Source organism: Lycorma delicatula, chromosome 1, assembly GCF_047948215.1.
Source record: "Lycorma delicatula isolate Av1 chromosome 1, ASM4794821v1, whole genome shotgun sequence".
NCBI lineage: Eukaryota > Metazoa > Arthropoda > Insecta > Hemiptera > Fulgoridae > Lycorma > Lycorma delicatula.
Window position 1 is genome coordinate 93223900 of NC_134455.1, and position 20190 is coordinate 93244089.

A 20190-nucleotide genomic window follows, 5' to 3' on the forward strand; every position below is an offset into this window, starting at 1 on the left:
TATTACTTCGCAGTGTAGGTGAGGAAGCAATAGATAGATTATAAAAAACTGGTGCGAAATATTTACAAAAAAGGGGAAGTTCCGTCAGACTACAAAAAGAGTGTTATTGTTATGATACCAAAGAAACCAGGAGCAGATAAATAAATAGAATACAGAACAATTAACTTCATGTATAAAAATTATAACTAGAATTCAGTATATAAGAATTGAGAGGAGAGTGGAAGAATTGTTTGAAGAAGACCAAATTTGGTTCCAGGAAAAGAACAGGCAAAGGGAAGCAACTTTAGCGCTCAGATTAATAGTAGAACGAAGATTAAACAAAAAGAAACCAACGTACATGACATAAAGTCAAATCAACGTACATTGCATTTATAGACTTAGAAAAGGCATTTTATAACGTAAACTGGAATAAAATGTTCTGCATTTTAAAAAATTTAGGGTCAATTATAGAGATAGAAGAACAAAAAGATTTAGATTGAATAGCATGGATTTTTTTGAAGTCCTTCGCAAGAACTATCACATGAAAATAAACAAGAATAAAACGACAGTGATGAAATGTAGTACAAATAAAGTAGATGGACCACTGAATATAAAAACAGGACGAGAAAAGGCGATGAATTTTGTTATTTGGGAAGTAGAATTACTAAAAACGGACGAAGAAGGAGCGATATAAAATGTCGAATAGCACAGACGAAACTAGCTTTCAGTCAGAATATAATTTGCTTACATCAAAAATTAATTTAAACATCAGAGAAGCATTTTTGAAAATATATGTTTAGAGCGTAGATTTATATGCAAGTGAAACTTGGTCGATCGGAGTATCTGAGAAGAAAAAATTAGAAGCTTTTGAAATGCAGTGCTAAAGGAGAATGCTAAAAATCAGAAGGATGGATATAGTGACAAATGGAGTGTTGCAGCAAATTGATGAAGAAAGAAGCATTTGGAAAAATATAGCTAAAAGAAGGAACAGATTTATAGGCCACATATTAAGGCATTCCGGAACAGTCGCTTTGATGTTGGAGGGACAGGTAGTGGGAAAAATTGTGAAGGCAGGCAACGTTTTGAATATGTAAAACAGATTGTTTGGGATGTAGGATGCAGGAGTGTACCGAAATGAAACGAGTGATACTAGATAGGAAATCTTGGAGAGCTGTATCAAACCAGTCAAATGACTTAAGACAAAAGAAAAACATTATTTAAAAAAAAGTAATTTTCTGCACCTTAGTAAGGCAGGTATGTTACCATACCTTTATTGTGCCAGACTCGCTTGAGTCGTTTAGTTTCCTCCTTATGAGGACTTCAACTTGCAGTGTTGAAATCAATGAATAGGATATGTACCGTAAGTTGTTTGATTACTGTATTATGCAGGTAATGTAAATGTACTTTTATTCTTTTAATTGGATATGCAGCAAAACTGACTGCATAGCAGCTGACTTTAGCTGTGCATTTCTCATACTCGTTAGCTGTGCTTACAACTACCGTTTACCAACTATAGTCTATATTACCATTTAAAACATAATATGATATCAATGTTTTTATAAACTAATAAAACACAAAAGTTAATATTAAAAATATATAATTTAAAAATAACATAGACTCTTTAACTCGTCTAATATGTACAATTAGAATAATTGTACTAAAAATAACTTTAAAAAGTATAACCTACTACTACTGTATTGTAAAATATTAACAAAAATATCTCGGTAACACTGTACAGAATATTCCTGTATGTTGTATTTAGATATACATCTGATGTTTAAAAGAAAATATTTAACAACTTATATTTATTTGGAATTACATGTTTAAGATTAAGAAAGTCTTTAATATTTTATGAGATTTACAGAAACCTCTAAAAGATGCAGATAACAAATTGAAAAATTGAATTATTTTTAATAAGTTTTAATTTTGCAATAAACAAAAATGTTAAGTAATGCCATCGAGCAATCCTTAAGAAACACTTCAAACACCGATCTACAGAGAACAGATAGTGATCAGCTGTTGTTTAGGAATGACGAGAATAATCAGCTTATATATTTTATAAAAACTTGGTGGATAGCTGATCATTGCAAATGGGTAACGTAACATTCAAATTATTAACGGATTATGTCATTCCTTAGCTGTAAAATCTCAGTATTATTCAACACAAGACGATATCACGACAAACTCGGTAGGTACAATATGAAACACAGAAAAAGATTTACACATCATTTAACATATTGAAAACATTCTGTAGTTCTCAAGATTACCAGATTTTACAAACGTGGACGTTTTCTTCAGGCTTTATTTGAGAAAGCTTTCTCAAATAAGTGCTGAAAAACTAAAGGTAAAAATCAAACAAGAAATGGTGAACATTAGCCCTAAAAATGTATTAACCAGAGATAAATTATTTAAAAAGGTTCGCATATTTTGCGGTAATGTCTTCTCTCCAAATGAAACAAATATACTTTGAATTAAATAAAAAAAAAATTACTTGCAATTGCCTTTACAGGTTTATTAAATATATAATTTAATTTATATTATACAGTCAAAGTGTTATAATTATTTAATAAAAAATGAGACTGACCAGTACCAGTCATCGTTCGATTATTGTGAGTATAAGCCTGAATATCCGTCATTGTGAGAAACACCGTAACTTGTGCTGCTACTAGCCTTTGTAATGACGAATAACATCGTGCCTTTATTTGTCTTCTCTCTGTTACCAAAGAGAACCACCCTGGAAAAAGAAAAATTAAAAAATTAATTATCTAACGAAGATAAATTTTAAAAAGTAACAACACAGTAAAACACAGGAAAATTTTAAATCATAATTTTATCCTTTTCTAAATTTACCAAACAATCAACATATATTGGAAAACATTAAATTTAATGTTAAATTTTGTGTGTTACGTGTAAAAGTTTATTTTTTGTTTTTTTCTTAAAATAATATTTTCAGGACTGCAATTATAAATCATAGTTATGTACAAGCTCGAAATATTTCCATTTTCCACTACAAAGAAAAAGCTATACGCGCGTAGTCCGCATTTCCTACAACTATACAACGCAACACATTGTCGTCCACTTTTACTTTATTTACAAAAACCCATTACAAAGAATAATAATTGCCTGTAGTCTTTTGTTTGTCGATTAATTTTTTGTTTAGATTAACAGTTATAAGAAATGTAAATTGTCTTTCCATGCAAATCAATTAGTTTTTGTGAATCTTGACTACTAACCCAATGGGTGTGTTGATAAATCAAAACTGTTCAGTTGTCAACTGTTTTAAAATCGCTGTTGGCCCAAATTCAAATAAAAATACTAATATTGTATTTTTTTTGTTTTTTATTGAATTCTTTCGCTGCTACTTTAATTCGGTCATTGAAAACGATTAAATTCATACTGCTTAGAAGTGGTCGCTGGAATCTGGAAAATCAACTGTTATACGGTAACTGATCAAGTAGTGTAAAATGCAGTATTTATTCGGTATCTTGTAACTAGAAGAAACAATAAATTAAGATGGCCAGTACGCAGTATTTACCTTTATCTTAAAAACTCTAATATACATATTAAAAATAAATTAAGAACACTGATACAGAATGCGATGTGATAACAAAACACTTTTTAAGTGATGATTTACGGCCAATATAGTTCCTTTTTCGGATTTTTATTTTCAGTTGGAATATTTTTCCATTTCTTTGTAAGTAACTTAAAAATATTCTGGATACGCTTCTGTGGACATCTGCTTGAACGTTTTAAAGTTTAAATTCTTAAGGTATCACAAAATTCTGGGAATGAGGAGAGGTTTTCTTAAGGATCGCAATCCTATTCTCAGGCGATTGTAGTTTCTAAAGAAAAAAGATCTTGTATCATACATATCAGTTAGTATACTACGTATACTAACTGATATGTTAGTATCGTTCATTAGTAATGTGCTGCACTCATCCTGGATAAAAAATATTTTTCAAGGAATTTTTGGCGGGATAGAAATCACTGCCTGGAGCAGTATTTAAAACAAAGAGAAGGGGTTTTCTCTAATTTCACAGCTCTTCAAACTTGTGTGTATGCAATAGGACAACCCCAGTTTACAGGAGTCGTCCCTAATGAAGTTCGACTCTTCATACACCCACTTCTTTAGGCTTTGATCCTTTTTTCTCATTGATAAATTTTTATAGACCTCGACCAAAATTCATAGTAAAAATCACGATTCAACTTGTGTAATACCAGATAAAAATTGTTAAATACTTGAATAAAAAAAGAATGATGGAGGAACTTGATTTAGCGATGAATATTACCTATTCTGTAAATGAGTTTTTAAAGTTCTTTGAACGGAGAAGAACAGCACTTTCAATCCGTTATGACTTTTTTTTTAACAGTTCCGGAAGTCGGTAATCAGATCTATCATAAAACGCAACTTTTATTATTTAACGGAAAAAAGTAATGCATATCCATAGCGGTCTAAATTTGAAATTAAATATTTCAGGAAAATGAAAATCTATGGAAAGTTTTGAGGATAGAAACATTTATCGGGGTCGCAATATGAACAGCGTCAGAGACATATAAATTGACTCGTGTTAAATCTATTAATACTATATATGGTGCAGATTAATAATGAGGACACCAGACGGCACTGATGTCGTAACCGATCGCTACAGAGAGTCGCAACCGAGTACTGCTAACATAAGTAATCACATGTATTCATACTTTAATTTTCTTTTTATAATATGGATAAACGGTATTTTTCTTAATATATTCTACGCAATGGTTTCACAGAATGTTATAATTAGTAGTGACATACGAATTTTATGATTACTCACTTCAAATAAGAATGATAACAGTGACACAAAAAAGAAGAAAATGCAATCAGTACGCATTCATTACGGTATTTTAAAATACTTTTGAATTCATCAAAAGAATACAGAAATTATGTATATAAATAGTTTATTACTGCCTAACTAGTATGGAAAAACCTGCTGCTGATAAAATAATAATAATTTGAAACAAGAACATTGAATAATAAGAAAACAATATTATAATGAAAAAAGACAAAAATCGCCTCATAAAATAATGACATTTTTCGGTATTTACATTAAATCTTAAAATTTAACTCTTCCTCAGTGACAAATTTTTTAATTATTATTATCAATTTTTTTTAAGGAGAGTGAGGAATGAAGTGGTTCCTAATATTACTTATTTTCTGAGACAAATGAATCCATATCGGCATTCATTACTGATAATCCGCAAGCCCACTAGTGTAGATAATATTCCGTTCTTTAATTACTACCTTCATTCTTTCTAAGGACTGGTTGTGTTATGAACACCATTACTTACAGATAAGCAACACTTTGAGTAGTGCTAATCGTTCCTCAGGTGTATTAGTAACAAGAAAGACTGTCAGTAGTATAAAATAACAAATTTAGTATATTTTTAGTATAAAAGTATATTTTTTGCGGAGTAGAGTGCATGTACACAGTCTCCATTCAATATTCTCTTATAAAAACGAAAACTAATAAAGTTTTTACTTTATAAAATACTTTTATAAAATAATAAAGTTGTAACAGTATTTTCTAAAATAAAATTTTGGAGCTGTTTTATTAGTTTATTATTCTTTTTATTATTAATCATAATGTTCTGACACCATATTTATTATGATGAAAAGTTGTAAAATTAGCACAAACTCAATCCTGAGCTAAGGAACTTCAACTTAAGGGTTATAAAATTTAGTTAAAATCACAATATAACAATATTTACAAAAATAACAATAAAATATAACAATATTTACCAAAATAACAATATTTTGGGTAATTATTTTTTTTAAGAATTAAAGTCTGTTTTCTACTTTTCTGATAAAAGTTAACCAAAGATGGCAATTTTTTCAATTTGAATATTAAGAGTCTGACTTTTATTTTTATCATAAAATTATCTCATCTTTTCATAAAACAATAGCAAAAATATTCTAACATGATTATAAAACTCTATTTTAACCATATATTAAGAGATAAGGGATTGATTTTTTGAAAAAAAAAATTATTATTTATATTTGCAATGAAGATAAACAATCTGATTTTAATAAAGCTTTCTCTAAAAAGACTTTGAAGAAAATAGACATTGTTTTTCACGATATCCTCCTTAAAAAATTAAAAAAAAAAGATCAATACCCCCTATTTAGAAATATTGAGCCAAACTCCAAGAAAATTGGTTCGGTCAATTCTGAGATATATGGCCAAAAGCAATGTGACACATACGAACATGCGTAAGCACATACATACATATGTTTGTAGTCTTGATGGACTAATTGGGCTCTAAATCTATTGAAAAAAACCGATACCTTTCTTTTGACGTGTTCAACATACTTTACCTTTTTATTTCGATTCCGATGCTTCACTTAGAAGGTTACAATAAAATACAGTATATAAGGAGTGCGGCGTGTGTAAAAAAAATTGTGGATGAATACGGACTGGGCAAAAGAAATGAATGTGGGGACCGACTTATTAAGTTTTGCACAAAGTATAATTTAGTAATTGCAAAACCCAGTTAAAAAATCATAATAGAATATAAACATAATGGAATGTGGATTGGGGTTTAAAAACCTAAAGAAAAGGTGTCAGATAAATCGGTGGAATCTAGAGAAGCTTGAGGAAGAGGCGGTAAAGAAGATTTTTTAGGAGGATATTGCAAGAGATCTATGTAAAATGATACGGCAGAAAATATAGAAGAAGAATGGAAAAAAGGAAATTCTTAAATCAGCAGAAGCGAACTTAGGCGGAACAAACAGAACTAGTAGAAAACCTTGCATATCAGAAGGTACAATATATTGCAGCTGATGAATGAGCTTAGAAAGTATAAGAATACTAGTGATGAAAAGGGTAAAAGGACCTATGGACAATTAAGAAATACTATACACAAGAATTGCAAATTAACGAAAGAAGAGTGGATTAAATAAAAGTGTTCAGAAGTGGAAAGAGAAATGATCATTGGTAAAATAGACAGAGCATACAGGAAAGTTAAGGAGCATTTTGTGGTATATAAATTGAAATTTATTAATATGTTAAATAAAGATGGTACACCGACTTATAATACGAAAGAAAAGGAAGATAGGTGGGTGGAATATATTGAACAGTTAGACGGAGGAAACGAATTAGAAACTGATATTGTAGGGGAAGTCGAAGAGGATGAAAAGGAAGATACAGTACTGAGATTTAAATTTAATAGAACATTAAAGGATGTGAATAGTGGAAAGCTTCTGGGATAGACGGGATACCTGCAGAATTACTGCGAAGTGCAGGTGAGGAAGTGATAGATAGATTATACAAACTGGTGTATAATATCTACAGAAAAGGAGAAATTCGTCAGACTACAAAAAGAGTGTTATTGCCATAATACCAAAGAAACCAGGAGCAGATAAATGTGAAGAATACAGAACAAGGGACAAGGAAACCAACGTACATGGCATTTATAAACTTTGAAAAGGTATTTGATAACGTTGACTGGAATAAACTGTTCACTATTTTTTAAAAATTAGGGTTTAATTATAGAGATAGAAGAAGCTTTTGAAATGCGGTGCTATAGGAGAATGCTAAAAATCAGATGGATGGATAAAGTGACGAATGAAGGAGTGTTGCGGCAAATTGATGAAGAATGAAGTATTTGGAAAAATGCAGCTAAAATATGAGACAGACTTATAGGCTACATCTTAAGGCATTCTGGAATAATCACTTTGATATTGGAGGACAGGAAGATTGGAAAAATTGCAGGCAGGCAACGTTTGGAATATAAAAAAACTGTTAGGGATGTAGGGTTATACCGAAAGGAAACGAGTGGTACTAGATACGGAATCTTGCAAAGCTGCATCAAACCAGGCAAATGACTGAAGACAATAAAAAAATTATTTTCAATTATACTTCCTCCAACTGCATTATTGCTTGATAAGATAAAATATTCTTGCAAAATAAAAAAATAGCCCTCATTTGGGTACAGTTAATATTCCTGATAATCTAGCTACCTTACTAAAGCACAAGATTGTAGGTTAAGCAACTACAATTACTAAAAAATTTAAATGAATAATTTTTTTGAAACAGAGGACTTTTTAAAAACATTACTAGAAACATTTTTCGAAATTTAAATGCCTTTTTAAACCTCATAACAATTCTTGCCATCGTTATAAAGACTGAAAAATACAATATTTTGTTTCTCAAAAACCTAACTGTAAAGGTTGCATTAATTAAAATTAAAAAAAACAAATCTATAAATTTAACTGTATTTCAACAATATATATTTCATTCCTTTATCAAAGCTAGTTAATACGGACTTAATGATAAGACGCCTGAAGTGATATACTTAAAGTAGTAATTTAATGGATATACTTAAAGTAGTAAAGTAGTCTGTGCCTCAACATATCGAGGACAAGCTTAAATGTTTAAAAATAACAATAAGCAATAACTGAATATAATTATTGTGATAGACCAGTGATATTACTTTGATAAAACGATTAACTGTGATACTTTCATAAAACTTGCTCATTTGGGAAAAGCAGTATCTTTTTCAGACAACGACGTATCAACGAAGAAAAATGAAAATTTTATACAGAAATATTATTCAAACAAAAGAAAAAACGAAGAGAAAGAAAATTGTGTATTCCTTTCTAAACGACTGTTGAAGAATAAATGAAAAGAAAAACAAAAGAGTGAAATTCATGCGTAAATTAAGAATGCAGAAGAATCTAGAGAAATTACTACCGAGCGTGAGCTACAGCTATATAGGATTCGAAAATATGCGTTAAAATATCTCAAATTTTTCGACTAATTTGATTAAAGTCCATAAAAAACTAATTTACCATAAAAATTCAATATTAACCAATGATGGTCATAAGAAAAATCTTCGAATAATATATACGATTGTCAATTTTTCTTTAACAAATCTCCCATTTAGGATATCTGAAAGAAACGTTTTACGAAACCATAGGCTTTACTTTAAAAAAAAAAAATGATCGAAATCGGTGAATTTATTCATGAATAAATCTTGAGCGTAGAAATTAAAAACAAGACTGGAATTCCAGTTCAGAGCGTTCCAGACGAAAGATTGAAACGGAAGCGCTTGGGCACAGAGGAGTACTCTGTGATGTGGGTTTATTTATATAAATCTACATAATTTATATGTTTTATGAATAACTGATATATTATATCTTATTTAGAATTAAAATGATAAATTCCACCCAAGTTTTTATACATTGTTTTTTTTTCAATAGTGATAGTTATTTATTACACTAATTCAATAATAAAAATTGAAATTTTTAAAAAAAGATGATTTAAATAATTAAGTTTTCAGCTAAAAGTTTTATTAATCTATTAAAAAATTATGGTTTAAATCACAGCAGAAAACTGACATAACGTAAAATTTAATTTCATAGGTAATAGGAGTATAATAGGAGTAATAGGAGTAATATTACGATAACATTTTTTGGCAACAATCCGCGTAACTTTTCAAAAATATTTTAAATTGAGTTCACTTGCTTTTATTACCGTTGTAATTTTTACATTCACTAATTTAAAATTGTATTATACAATTTTTATAATAGTATGTAATAATATTTTACTTTATCCTCCATCATTGCTAATAGAGTATATTGATTTCATTTCATAATATAATAAGACATAAAAATTATAATTTAACTTAATATTTTAATATATATATATATATATATATATATATATATATATACACAATGTAACAAGGTTTCATTTTTGTTTAAAATCAATATTGCATAAACCCAAAAAAGGTACAAAAAACATTCAAATTAACAAATCAAAATAAATTAAGATAAACACAGTCCTAAATTGAGCACAAAAAATTCCGTGTAATACTGATCAATAATACAACTCGATATTAGTAATGATTAAATGCAACTCGATAATTCATCAGTATGTTATATTCACTTTACAAATATATAAATTTTAAATTATAACTGTAAATTTATGTATGTTATTTAAATGTAGGAATGAAATAAAAAAAGAAAGAAAATACTTTATTTAAAGGGAAAAAGCTAGAAAAGAATTGCAGAACTTACCCGGATTTGCCGATTAAGGTAAATCGAGTATTTATTCTATTTTTATTAAAGAAACAGTCATAATACATGAATGAAGGATAATCGGAAAACCAGGGATTTAACAGTGCAGCTATTTAATAACCAAATAATTTTAATGCGTTTTAAAATTAATTGAAAAATGTGATCGAAAAAAGTGCCTTTTGGCCCTACCCCTTTATGTAGGAATGAATAAGACCAAATACCGCCAGAAAGCATCCTACTACTTAAGGGGCATTAAACTATGAGAAAAAATTTACCTTTGAGTAAAAGTTTGAAGTACGGGTCCCATGAGGCTCTTATCTCCTGTCCCCTTGTTTGACTATGACCTAAATTAAATAAAACTAATGCTCTATATACAGAAATATTGTGAAACATTTCATCAAAATTTTCTACCCAGTCAGGAGATATCAGTTAAAAAACAGACCACCATACATAAATGCATACTACATGTAAATATACGCAATTTTTCTCAATGCTTATTTTAATGTATCATGATACTTTAAAATTGAAAAGTTTCTGACATGTAAAATTCAATCCGGATAGCACTTATTACTTTATATAGCATACTATAGCTGGGAAAGTAATAAACCGATATTTATACAAGCCAAATTGGAAATAATAAACTTGAAATTTGTGTAAATCGATGAATGAAAATTTTTGTTTATAAATTTAAAAAAAATCGTTATTGATAGTACAAAGAAGAACATCAAAATTTAAAAGTCGCATAATTGAAAAAATAAAAAAACATTTTATGTAATACGTATACAAAAAAAGGGAGATAATAAAGTGTTAAATATTATATAGTAGGAAAATAATTACTGTCTCGCAAACAAAACAAAATAATCTTATAATTTTTTTACTCTGAAAGTAAAATTAAATAGAATCCAATGGAAAAACAGGAAAACAAAGAAAATAGCTTTTGAAATTTTGCGCTAGATGGTAAACGTAAATTTTGTTAAATATTTTAAGAGAAAGAATTGAAGAAGAGTAAATTTCAGCAGAATGTTGTAAAAATAAAGCACGATAACAGGGATACAGATTAAAACAGTAATCCAAGTTTTATTTGGTATAAAAGGAAGAATAGAAAATAAAAACTGCAATAAAACGCAAAGATAACAATATATAAATCAGGTAATCATGGATAAAGGATGTAGGAAGTACGCTGAGATTAAGAGCTTAGTGCATAATAAAATGGAATGGAACGTATCAAACGACGAATAAATATATTAATAGATAAAAACCGGTTAACAATAAAAAAATAGAACTAATATATAATTTTTTTATTATTTTTGACTTCGCCAGCGGAAAATAATTACATAATATGTAGTACGTTAATGTGGGAACAAAATACAACGATTTAGTACCGCATTTAATATGAGTGAATAAGAAACTATTCTTAAATATTTTATGTCACTTAAGGGTGATTTTAATTAGGGCTACGATAAGTTTATACTGCAAGTTTCGCCAACATCGGATTAAACAGATATAAATAGAGAAAACGGGCTGAAAAATCAAAGAAACAGATCGAGATAACGGGTTAGTTTTGTAAGAAAAAAATGTATGTTTATATCGCCTATGAAAATTTACTTCACTCGCATACTTAAGAAAAGTGTTTTATTATAGAATGAGTAGCCTGATTGTGGTAAATGAAAACCCTAAACAAAATTCAGACATTTTTAACTGCATTTCTGGAAATCACGTTTTTATTTCTTTGAAGTACATGATTCATTTATCAGTTGAAAATGAAAAAATACAAAAATGAAGTTATAAAATGTAACATTATACCCGATTTAAGCGCACTGCTCTCCATATCTGCAATCAACTTTTTTTAGATAAAATTACAGGTTAAACCTTTCCCTTAGTTTAATAAATATGTTATTTAAATTTTTGAGATTTAAACGAAATTACAAAGATACAAGCAGAGTGATATACTGATTTAAGTAATAATACAGAAAGAAGAAATATAATTTAAGCATTTACAGTTATATGCTGAAAATAATAAATAAACAAAGAGAGAAAAATGGAGAAGTGAGTCGATTCGGTTAAGTGACAAATTAAAACGAAGAAATATATAATAGATGATATCAGTGATCTACTCTTTTTTACTGTAATACATTATATAATACAAATTTCACTACTTTAGAATTAACAAACTGTTTAATTGAATTATATAATATTAAAAATAGTCATTATGTTATTAATTATTATTATAACTATATAAATTCATAAAATTTGTATATCATTACACAGATTTTTATTTGAACCTTGTACAAATAATGTAAAAGTATTTAATAGTCTGATAAAATAACAAAGAATGTTTTTTATTCATTTTTAAGAATAGGCCAAGATAAAAGAGCTTTCTTAAAATAAGAAATTGAAATTTTATTTAAGTAGTATTTATTATTAACACACTTCTAACATCATAGAAATTTACTCCTTTGTTTACTTAATGACATAACGGAGAATGGAACTTAGGATGAAGACATCATACAAAAATATATGAATGAATCAACAACCATAAATATTGGTGTAGCTAATATATTATTTGTAACTAATGTATTATATATTATACAATCTAGTTTATATCTTATTTCAGGATTATGGTTCCATTATGAGTACTTTTTCCTTTTGTCAGTTTTATAAAACTATTTTTAATGGTCTAAAATCTTTAAGAGAAAGTGGAAATCTTTCAGAAAACTCATATCAGATTTTTTTTTGACAAATAATAAATAATTCCTTTTTTGCTGACATTCCAAAATAAGTAAAAATGAGTTTATATTAAAATATAATAAATAGTTATTGAGTTTAATGTAATAATAACCTTTAAAATGGAAGATAACACATAAGCAGCGTATCAACGGAGATTTATTTTAAAACGATAATATAAAAAAAAATTTCTAAAATCTAATAATGTAATTTTACAACTATATACAATAATTACAAAAAAAAGAAAAAAAAGATTTTCAAATGCGAGTTTAATGGAAGATTTTAATTCTTACCAAAATTCTATTAATGTCAGGTACATAGAGTAATCTTTATTATTGTTTCACCCATTTTGGTTGTGGTTCGGTTTATGTTCAATAAGTAAATCTTAAGTTTATTTTTCTCAAAAAAAAATTATTATAAAACTTAACACGAAATTTGTCGTTATATTTTATATATTGTTACTTCCTTGTTCGAAGTAAAGGAAGTATTGTGATCGCGAAAAATGTCGGTTTACAGATTTCAACGGAAATATCCATTTAGACCATTCCTGAATTCATTTTGACTACTTTCGGCGTGACGTCTGTACGTACGTATGTATCTCGTATAATTAAAAAACGATCCATCCTTACTGTGCGCAACAAATGAGCTTTTTAAATGTTGGTGAGTAATAAAGCCTTTCTAGAAGACATATTTTTAAAGAGGGACAGAAACTCTATTCTCGTACAATGCCAAAATAAAACGTTTTTTTAGATTACTTTAAAGAAGATTTAGATGGTAAATCTATTAAGAACCCCCACGACTAGTTGAACATGGATTCTAAATCAAGAACTAGGTGTATTTTGTGTAGTGTTATTGTTTGAGTTGCCGGTTAAGTCGCACTCTGTTACGGATACTTGCTTGCTAGAGTGTAAATTAGAAGATAGTGGGAATTTTCTTTTAATTGTTCATTTTATCAAAATCGGACAATCTGTTTTACACGTATGGAATACTAAATAAAGATTTTTATTATTTCACACATTTTGCAGGTAAATAAGCGACATAATGTTTTTCATAGAGAGGATATTTGTGTACTCCTTTCGGCTAAGTGATTTTTTTATGACTTTCAATTGAGTTGAATTGAGTCATAGTTTTTTTGTTTATAACTGACAAGTCAAAAGGGATAAAAAATGAAAAAGCCAAAGAATAAAGATAAAAGATTAATTAAAGAATTTTACGTGAAACAAAAAATATTTATGAAAATAAAGAATCACAAAATGAGTGGTTTAATCTAGAATAAAGATTAAGGGAAGAGTGCTGTCTAACCTCATAATGTATGTAATGTTTGTTTTTTTTAATGCTTATGTTTAGAAGATACGGTTAAGAAAACTGTTGAGGGTTAAAAGATCAGCACGGAAAGAGTTTTTCACATTACACAGTATTTTTTTTAAAGATAAATCCAATGAGAGCCAACAAATGATTTTGTAATTGAAAGACATTAGACAGAAAATGAAATGAAAACTAATGTAAAGAAAATAAGTCAATAAATATTTAGATAAAAGATGGAAGACTTAAACAAGGAATACTTATATACCATTCAACAAAACTTTGCAAAAAGTGAAAATGAAATAAAAATAAATAAGGAGGCATTTAATTGATAGAAACAGTTATTACATAGTAAAATGAAGTTACACTTAAGAATCGTCTTGTAAAATGCTATGTTTTGACTTACGTATTTATAAGAAACATAGATAGAAGAAAGTGAAGATGGAAACGGAGTAAGGGACCTGCTTCAAGGCAGATAACCGTACAATATGATAGGATATTTGATAGCTGAGGTTCTATATTTTAGCATAAAGTCTCAAAGTTTGAAAATTAAAACAAACAGAATTTTAATGTCTTATATTAAAATTTCGAATGGGATCTCTACCCCATCTTCAAGAGCAGTTTTTGTCGCTTACTCACTGTAATTTGGTCAATAATTTAATAAAATAACATTTAAAATAATATTTCTTAGAAATGTATTTTTTAAATTTTGCTAAGGATTCATTTCGGCTAACAGGATTCGAAATAGTACCAGAAGAATACCATATAATTCATATTGTTTATAAATTTTCATTACCGACATTATAAAGAATATTTTCAAAAGCATTCAAATTTTAAAAAAAAGAAAAAAGTTTAACATCTTGTTTTTTAAATAACCTTCCATTTGTATTCTTATTAGTTACTTGTTTTAATTAATTGACAGTGAATAATAATAATTTAAAAAGTTAATTACGCTAAGTATGTTTATCACAAAAAAATAAATAACTAAAAATACTTGTTTAATCACTTACATGTTTCTAATTTATATTAAATTAGTTTTATAGCTTTTTTAGACTTTAAAAAATTTCCGTTATTTAACGTATATTAATTAATTTTTTTCATATTTTAGTAACAGATACTTCGTTGTGTATAAAAAATTCTAGTCGAAAAGTTTATTTTATATAAATTTATGTGAGCTTGATAATTAAACCGAATAAAATACGTATGTGTGATTTATACTATGTTTTCTTCTGAATTTTACAAATCAGTAAATAACAAAATCTATTGGTTAGTTTCTTTTTCATTTGTTATTCGGCTGATAAATCTAATATTTATTTCCTTATTGGATCATTTATCTTATATATTTATTATTTTATAAATAATCCAAGAAAAAATAATAATTTAAATAACTTTACATATATTTTAGAATTTTAAGAGCTTGATGTTTATTAATACAATAAATTATACGCAAATTTACCCGGCTATGCATTCCTGAAATAAATGATGATCAGGAAAGGAGATGGGTATTTTGTAATATATTAATAATATGTTTAAATCAAGTTCACCATAAACTCATTCTCAGAACGCCCATAAAATTCGGAATCTTCACTTGTATTTAATGTGAAAGCAAGAAGACAGATTGATAAATGCGATACGACAAATATTTATTACTATATTTTAATTGTAAAGATATTCGATTGGAGGTCCATCCTCATAAATTGGCACAAGCTCACATTAATAGGGGAAAAGAAGAGCTTTCCTTTCACCATTGGATTAGCTAACGAGCCGCGATAGTGATGTGTTTTCTTTAGGTAGAAAAGTTTTCTTTAGGTAGATTAAAGGTCTGATGAAAGAGCTAGACTGAAGGACCATTTCAGTTTCGCTGATATGTGTAACACATCTCGTCTGATCTATCACTTATACAATCTTTTATCATTATATATATATATATATATATATATATATATATATATAAAAAATTAAATACAATTAACAATAAAGTTTAGAAAGGGAGGAATAAAACTAATATATTAACAAAATTAAAAAATGAATTCATTAAAATCTGGTAAAGAAAATTAAGTAACCCAAAAAAAGAAACATCTAAAAATTATCTGTACATTTTGAGAGAAAAATAAAATTAAAAATATAATTAAAAAATTACAAAACGAAATACCAATAAGTAAATAAAATTCTAATTATGACAAAATGTTTTTCTAAATGACGTAAAAACGTAGTTATGAATAATCTAAAAATATTATTAAAAAAAACAGAAAGATTTTAATTAAAAGTAAACATAATTAATTTCCAGGAAGAGAGGAAATGACGGATGCTACCAGGTGGATCTTCTAGAGAGTACTACAACACAAACTCCTCAAACTGAGGCGGAAGAACATGACCGGAGGGTCGGAGGGTGAAAGACAGCTCTCTGCGGAGTCGTCGTTCATCCGCGCTTGCGCGGATGGGCGTTGGTGATAAAGCACGGAGACTCTTGATCGCTCTGGCCCACAGGCACCTCCCAGGGACCTGCAATGCTTAATTGTGAACCCGACCCCGGGAGGGGAGGATCGGTGAGATATGAGGTTTCGTCGGTTGAGCGCAGGCACACATACGTTCTCTTAATATCTAGGGAAACCTGTCAGCGAGTCCGACACTCCGCCCGTAAATGGGGTTCCTCAGACTCATCGGAAAAAAAAACATAATTAATTGTTATATAACTAATACCCAACTTAGAAAAACACAGTGAACTTATTACAACAAACTTTAAATTAAATTTATTAATCGAATATCATTACAAAAGTTACAAGAATTATAAAACTTTGATATGGTTTTGTTTTTAACTAAAAATCTGATGTGGATACCACATGACTTCCTTAATCTATTAAATTACTTATACACATTTTTGCTCTACTTCATTTAAACTTATTTCATTTGAAAGGGAGATACGATCTTCCAGTTTTTTAATAAAAGTGGACAGTTACACAACTGATAAAAAGTTAGTTTTTATTAACATCAAATATTTATACAATTATTAATTCAACAATCTTATCTGAAATATTAGGCTAGAGTAAAAGTACCTTGATTACTCTTTAAATAAACTGTTTACCAAAAAATACAATAATAAAAACTGATTATTCTATAACGTAAGGTCAAAATTAATATTAGTAACCAGTATACAGGAGTTCACTAAACGGAATAGTTTAATTATTAACTTTTATTTATATGACACACCAGAAATCTTGTGCATATTACGTACAAGTGAAAAAACTTTCAACTATCACTTTAAATTGATTATAATTCAAAAATGTATTTTATTTTTCTGTCAAATAATTAAATAATCTTTTTTTAAGATAAATACAATTTTTATACGAATTTGTTAAGAAAATCCAAAAATAATTCGAATTTAAATTATAATTTTCAATTAATATTAAATAACCAGATGTTTCACCAAATCTATTACATATATACATATGTAATGCCTATTAAATTACATTTACACATTTTTAATTTCGCTAATAAATTTTTTCATTTTTTTTATTATCTTTGAATTATTATTTATTGTATTTTTTTTTTTACAATCACGGGTTAATAATTATTAAATCAGTATATTTAAATTAAAGAAAAAGAAAAGTTAAAGAAAGTAAATAACAAAAAAATTTAAAAAAAACCAAAGGAGATGAAGTCTGATTCGAACCGATGTGCCTTCCCTTAAGATTCAAATATTTCATTAATTAAAATTTTAATTTTAATTTCGATTGCAGTCAAAAAGGAAGGTGCACAACTAGATGTTACAACTGTGCTAAATTAAAAATTTCAACATCATCGGCAAATAATTTTTGAGTTATGCGAGATAAAACGTACATATATACATACATACGTACGTACAAACGTCACGCCGAAACTAATCAAAATGGATTCAGAAATGGTCAAAATGGATATTTCCGTTGAAATATGAAAACCGAAATGTTTCGCGATCACAATATTTTCTTTACTTTGTACAAGAAAGTAAAAAAAAAAGTTAAAAAACAAGATAAAAGGAGATGAAATCAGAAGACCGAAATTTTTCACGATCACAATACCTCCTTTACTTCGTATAAGGAAGTAAATATATACTTTCTTTTGTTTTCTCGATAAAAAATTATATTTTACTATTGTCCAAATAAATCTGTACTCAAAACATAATTTCTTACTGTAATACAGTTGTATTGTAATTTTAGAATACTTTGCATTATCGGATTATTAATCCTAAAATTAATAAATAATTAATTATTTTAAAAAGACGGGAAAAATATTTTTGATGTAAATATTTTCCTTCACTTATAAATTTAGATAGAACACGATTCGTTAAAATGTTGAAAGTATTTTCAGAGACTTTCTTAGGACAAAAGTCTACCTAGAAGTAAAAGACATTAAAAGAAATAAGAAGGATCGTATTACCTCTACAGCATCTATAAATTTTCAGTAAATAGTGCTATGTAGTTGTAGCTATTCAAAAGTTTAGGTCAGTAAGGAACTTAGCAACCTACCAGTTAGTATAGGTCCACTAGAAATCGCTCGACTTCTGCCGTGCCCTTACAATTGTCCATGATTTCAAATCTAATACGTAGCTCGGTTTATAGAGAAACGGTTATTTCATAACAAAGAGGATTACAATAATTTATTGCTTTATGTAATCTTTCTAATGAATGTGATGCATGTAAAGCACCTGAAATACAAGAGGCACCAGGCTTGCTTTCACTGAAGGTAAGTATGTCGATCATACAGCCACCCAGTTTAATGGACCGGTGAAGATGTTGCTTGAATATGATACCTTGATGAACATCATAATATAACTTACATTTCTGAAGGAATTGGCATGAGAATATGCTTAACAGTCCGTTCAGTTAAAAGGCAGCGGACAAACTTCTCTGTTAAATTTCCTAATAAGCCCGGCGTATATTTGTTATTCTTGAAAAGTTTTTGGGAGCATCTTTTGTCTCAAATCGCTTAAACCATTAAACCAACTTACTTGGTTGTGGTACTTAACAAAAATGCGTAAGAATGCTTTTGTTTAAGCAGAGTGCTTCACTTCTGCTCCACGTAGATGCTTTATCGTGAGGAATTCAATCACTTATACGGTTGATTCAAATATATAATTAATAAAAATGCCAGAATACAAAATAAAGAATATATCTTGTTAACGAAAATATTTTCAAATAATATTGGGACCGTTTATGATTTTTGTAGTGTTTACTAGTAGACACAGCCAGGAGAAACGCCTAATGAGTATTCCAAAAAGATCGATCACGGTCCACGCGATGATCGGTTCACAAAAATGTTTGATTTCTTAAAAATAGTCAGTTTAATAAATAAACTAATTTTAGATGATCCGGAACTTTATTTGCTGTTCTACAGTGGCTACATCTATATCTACTCTCGAATTAATCCTAGAGATATTTTGATGTTTATTTTCCAAATTCAAAAAGCCAAATATATCAGCATAAAACCAAATAAAATAAAACGCTTTGAAATAAATATTTTTAATAACTTTGTGAAAATTACCTGCAATCATCAAAACTTCAGTAAAAATTTAGAATTTCCAACAATTAAAAGCATCTAAAAATTTTTTAAACTGTAAGTTAAAAAAATATATGTAACTTTCCTCTTTCTTGGACATTACAAAAAGTGATGTTTTGATTTGGCGGAGCTAATTATGTATATTTTTTCCATTTGATTAAAACAAATCTCTAAACTTTTTCACGTTTTCCTTGTGATTTAATTTTTCCAATTTAAAGCCTATTACTTAATTTTTCAAGAATACATCAGATAGCTAAATATTTTATTTATGTAATCAACTGCGCAACACCAGCAAAACAATTCATTGTTTTCTCTAGAGATTTGGAGAAAGGAAAATTTATCGATCAACTCTTCAATGCCTACAATACCGTCATTTGAAATTTAAAAACTCACTTAATTGTTCAGTACAATATATCCAAAGAACAAGCGCAACACAAAAAGTATACTATTCGACCTCATAATAAAGAGATTTTCTAATTATTAACAATAAAACTAATTGCAACTTCACTAATGAATGATAGCTCCAAAAAATACCTTCTGAAAAATCAATTTCAAGTATTTTCAGCAAAGTCCACGAATTTTACTTTCTCGTCTAG

At 28.2% G+C, this 20190-nt stretch overlaps 1 protein-coding gene across 3 annotated transcripts in view; it reads right to left on the reverse strand.

Annotated features, from left to right (window-relative positions):
- B4 (imaginal disc development protein B4) overlaps positions 1-20190 on the reverse strand; it is a 246163-nt gene that overhangs the window by 24995 nt on the left and 200978 nt on the right. For 2 of the 3 annotated variants that reach the window (XM_075357974.1, XM_075357968.1), the window contains one exon: positions 2564-2713. In XM_075357974.1, the coding sequence (XP_075214089.1) occupies positions 2564-2713 (150 nt within the window). The remainder of the gene's footprint in view (positions 1-2563; positions 2714-20190) is intronic. The other variant, XM_075357980.1, reaches the window with a different exon arrangement.